This window comes from Pseudorasbora parva, chromosome 1 (genome assembly GCF_024679245.1).
Source record: "Pseudorasbora parva isolate DD20220531a chromosome 1, ASM2467924v1, whole genome shotgun sequence".
In the NCBI taxonomy this organism is placed as follows: domain Eukaryota; kingdom Metazoa; phylum Chordata; class Actinopteri; order Cypriniformes; family Gobionidae; genus Pseudorasbora; species Pseudorasbora parva.
The window spans coordinates 68,135,865-68,138,364 of NC_090172.1; the positions used below are offsets into that span (position 1 = coordinate 68,135,865).

At 46.7% G+C, this 2,500-nt stretch overlaps 1 protein-coding gene across 1 annotated transcript in view; it reads left to right on the forward strand.

Annotated features, from left to right (window-relative positions):
• The window catches only part of LOC137081140 (solute carrier family 12 member 6-like), a 30,729-nt gene that overhangs the window by 10,360 nt on the left and 17,869 nt on the right, over positions 1 to 2,500 (forward strand). The window contains exons 4-6 of the mRNA XM_067447627.1: positions 258 to 386; positions 510 to 656; positions 743 to 797. Coding sequence (XP_067303728.1) covers positions 258 to 386; positions 510 to 656; positions 743 to 797 — 331 coding nt within the window. The remainder of the gene's footprint in view (positions 1 to 257; positions 387 to 509; positions 657 to 742; positions 798 to 2,500) is intronic.

Genomic DNA, 2,500 nt, shown 5'->3' on the forward strand with positions numbered 1-2,500 from the left:
ACTCACTCACTCACACACTCACTCACTCACACACTCACTCACACACTCACTCACTCACTCACACACTCACTCACTCACTCACACACTCACTCACACACTCACACACTCACACACTCACTCACTCACTCACTCACTCACTCACTCACTCACTCACTCACTCACTCACTCACTCACTCACTCACTCACTCACTCACAAACACACACACACTCTCACACTCTCTCTCTCTCTCCCTCTCTTCACACACACACACATACAGGAGGAGATGGACACTCGTCCCAAAGTGTCGTCTCTGCTCAGTCGGCTGGCCAACTACACGAACCTTACGCAGGGTGCCCGCGAGCACGAGGAGGCCGAGAGCATCGGCGAGAAGCGCAAGCCCAGAAAGGTGAGCGCAAAACACAGCGCTGAAGCTCACGCTGAAGCTCGCGCTGAAGCTCACGCTGAAGCTCACGCTGAAGCTCACATTAACCCAGGGCTGAGTGACGAGCCTTTCTCTCCCACGCCTCAGGCTCCGCAGATGGGCACCTTCATGGGCGTCTACCTGCCCTGCCTGCAGAACATCTTCGGCGTGATCCTCTTCCTCAGGCTGACCTGGGTCGTGGGGACGGCCGGAGTCCTCCAGGCGCTGTGTATCGTCTTCATCTGCTGCTGCTGCGTGAGTCTCTCTCACACACACACACACACACCTGTGTTATGATCTGATGTGTGAGTATATTGACGGGCGAGTCCCTCTGCCGACAGACGCTGCTGACAGCCATCTCTATGAGTGCCATCGCTACCAATGGAGTGGTGCCAGGTAAACGCCTAACTGCGGTCATTAGATCTTTAGCTGAATATGTTCCAGTCATTGAGCCGAGCGGGTGTGTGTGTGTGTGTGTGTGTAGAGTTCGGTTCAGTTCTTCAGCCTCACATAACGACTGTTATTGAAAACATCTCAAAAATCACTCATTTTGACAACACTGTGTGTTTTGACCGCTCAGGCACACACACACACACACACGACGAGCTCAGTTCCTTTAGTTTATTAAATAATCTCTGTAGTTTTTCTGATGTTGTGTTTGTGTTTCAGTAGATCAGGTTACGCTAAAGCGCGTTTATTTCATTTCAGTTAACATTCATTTACTTTAAAAAACATACAAAAATCCTGTAACATCACCGCAGTTTTAACCGCTTTATGAGATTGTTTTACTAAATGATGCTGATCTCATATTTATATATTATTATAAATAACTTTATATATAATATACAGTAAATATTAAATGCTTCACAGTATATTTATTTTAACTATAAATAAACATAATCTATCCATTACTCCATCCATCCATCCATCCATCCATCCATCCATCCATCCATCCATCCATCCATCTATCCATCCACCCATCTATCCATCATCCATCCATCCACCCATCTATCCATTACTCAATCCATCCATCCATCCATCCATCCATCCATCCATCCACCCATCTATCCATCATCCATCCATCCACCCATCTATCCATTACTCCATCCATCCATCCATCCATCCACCCATCTATCCATCATCCATCCATCCATCCATCCACCCATCTATCCATTACTCCATCCATCCATCCATCCATCCATCTATCCATTACTCAATCCATCCATCCATCCACCCACCCATCTATCCATCATCCATCCATCCATCCATCCATCCATCCATCCATCCATCCATCCATCTATCCATTACTCCATCCATCCATCCATCCATCCATTACTCAATCCACCCATCTATCCATTACTCAATCCATCCATCCATCCATCCATCTATCCATTACTCAATCCACCCATCCATCCCTCCATCCATCCATCCATCCATCCATCCATCCATCCATCCACCCATCCATAAACTCATAATTCCCTCCATCCATCCATCCATCCACCCATCTATCCATTACTCAATCCATCCATCCATCCATCCACCCATCTATCCATTACTCAATCCATCCATCCATCCATCCATCCATCCATCTATCCATTACTCAATCCACCCATCCACCCATCTATCCATTACTCAATCCATCCATCCATCAATCCATCCATCTATCCATTACTCAATCCACCCATCCATCCATCCATCCCTCCATCCACCCATCCATAAACTCATAATTCCCTCCATCCATCCATCCATACATCCATCCATCCATCCACCCATCTATCCATTACTCAGTCCATCCATCCATCCACCCATCCATAAACTCATAATTCCCTCCATCCATCCATCCACCCATCTATCCATTACTCAGTCCATCCATCCATCCACCCATCCATAAACTCATAATTCCCTCCATCCATCCATCCATACATCCATCCATCCATCCATCCATCCACCCATCTATCCATTACTCAGTCCATCCATCCATCCACCCATCCATAAACTCATAATTCCCTCCATCCATCCATCCACCCATCCATAAACTCATAATTCCCTCCATCCATCCATCCATACATCCATCCATCCATCCACCCATCTATCCATTA